At 45.6% G+C, this 1,363-nt stretch overlaps 1 protein-coding gene across 1 annotated transcript in view; it reads left to right on the top strand.

Annotated features, from left to right (window-relative positions):
* Positions 1-332, top strand: part of acss2l (acyl-CoA synthetase short chain family member 2 like) — a 24,869-nt gene extending 24,537 nt beyond the window's left edge. Inside the window, exons 17-18 of the mRNA XM_005729049.2 lie at positions 2-58; positions 141-332. Of these exons, the coding sequence (XP_005729106.1) occupies positions 2-58; positions 141-268 (185 nt within the window). The 3' untranslated portion in view covers positions 269-332. The remainder of the gene's footprint in view (position 1; positions 59-140) is intronic.
* Positions 333-1,363: the final 1,031 nt, after the last annotated feature.

Genomic DNA, 1,363 nt, shown 5'->3' with positions numbered 1-1,363 from the left:
CCAATCGCTACACCAGACTTCATCCAGAATGCCCCAGCGCTCCCAAAAACTCGCTCAGGTAACAGTCCAACACCTTTATAAATCGGCATCATCTTCCTCTACTTGCCTCCTGTGTAACATCGTGTCCTCATCCACTTCAGGAAAGATCATGAGGCGAATCCTCAGACAGATTGCTCGCAACGACAAGGACCTCGGGGACCTCTCCACCCTGGCTGACCCCAAGGTGGTGGAGGTTCTGTTTAGCCAGAGATATGAAGCTGCAGCCTGAAGAAGAAGAAGAAAACAAACTCTCTGGCTTCAAACTATGCTATTGTACAGATGAAGACAATCACAAACTGCTGATTTTTGGGTGTGAATGATGGGAATGGGATCACAAAGCACAGCACAAAAATACAGCAGACATTAAAATGTTCTGATTTTTTTTTTATGTATGAGAGAAAAAAAAACATAATTGAAAATGTCAAATTGAATCCCAGATGTGCTTTTTAAACAGATGTATGAATGCGGTTGTGTTGATGGTTTGTGTTTGGGCCAAAATGTCACACGTACTAGTTCCTGTGAAGATGTTGAAGGATGACCTTAATCCTTATTTACGCCTTGTTTTCGACTGATGTATATTTCCAACCTGTGGTACATTTCTATGAATAAAGTGTTTAATCCAGCTGTTGTTTTTGTTCTTTGCCTTTGAGCACAGCAGCTGATCGACGCCCTCAAGTGGCAGGAATCATCCTCTGCATCGGCTGCACTGTAGGTTACTACAACATCCTTTTAACTGCCATGCGGAGGTTTTCTACCTTTTGTCGTCTAATGATGCAAGGAGTGCACACACACACGCAGCTTTGATGATGTGATCTGTACGGCGGGGAGCAGCGATTATGGGAGACCAAAGGGAGGAGAGGGCTGTTTTATCTTAAGAGCAGTGGATTCTTTTGAAACTACAAGCATCTGTTGTTCTGAAAAAGACAGAAAAGGCAACTGTAATCTGTTCATTAAAAAAAGAGAGAGAGATTAGGCTGCAGCAGGTTTTAGCTCAAAGGGGCCGTTTAGTGTTAATGGGTCGTGTAGAGTCAGTGGACACTGGCTTTGTCCCTGCGTGTCTCCTCCACGTCGCACACATGCAGGCATGTGTGAGAGCGTAGGTGGGGAGGACAAGGACAAGAAAAGAGACCCAGCTATGGGCAGTGTTACATCATCACCCCCAGCAGCAGGAGAAGTGGTTACCATGACAACCTCTTCGCCACCATCACCACCACCGCCCCACATCTTCAACTCTCTCCGGCTCACCCTCCTTTTCTTCCCCCTCGTTTGGTCCCATCAGCAGTCTGCAGATGTTTTGTAACCCGACATTTTAGAGGATTAGTAA

The sequence above is a fragment of the Pundamilia nyererei genome, unplaced genomic scaffold, assembly GCF_000239375.1.
Source record: "Pundamilia nyererei isolate P.nyererei 1_Seehausen unplaced genomic scaffold, PunNye1.0 scaffold00031, whole genome shotgun sequence".
NCBI lineage: Eukaryota > Metazoa > Chordata > Actinopteri > Cichliformes > Cichlidae > Pundamilia > Pundamilia nyererei.
Note: the sequence above shows the minus strand (reverse complement) of the source record. Positions and strands in the feature narration are given on the sequence as shown.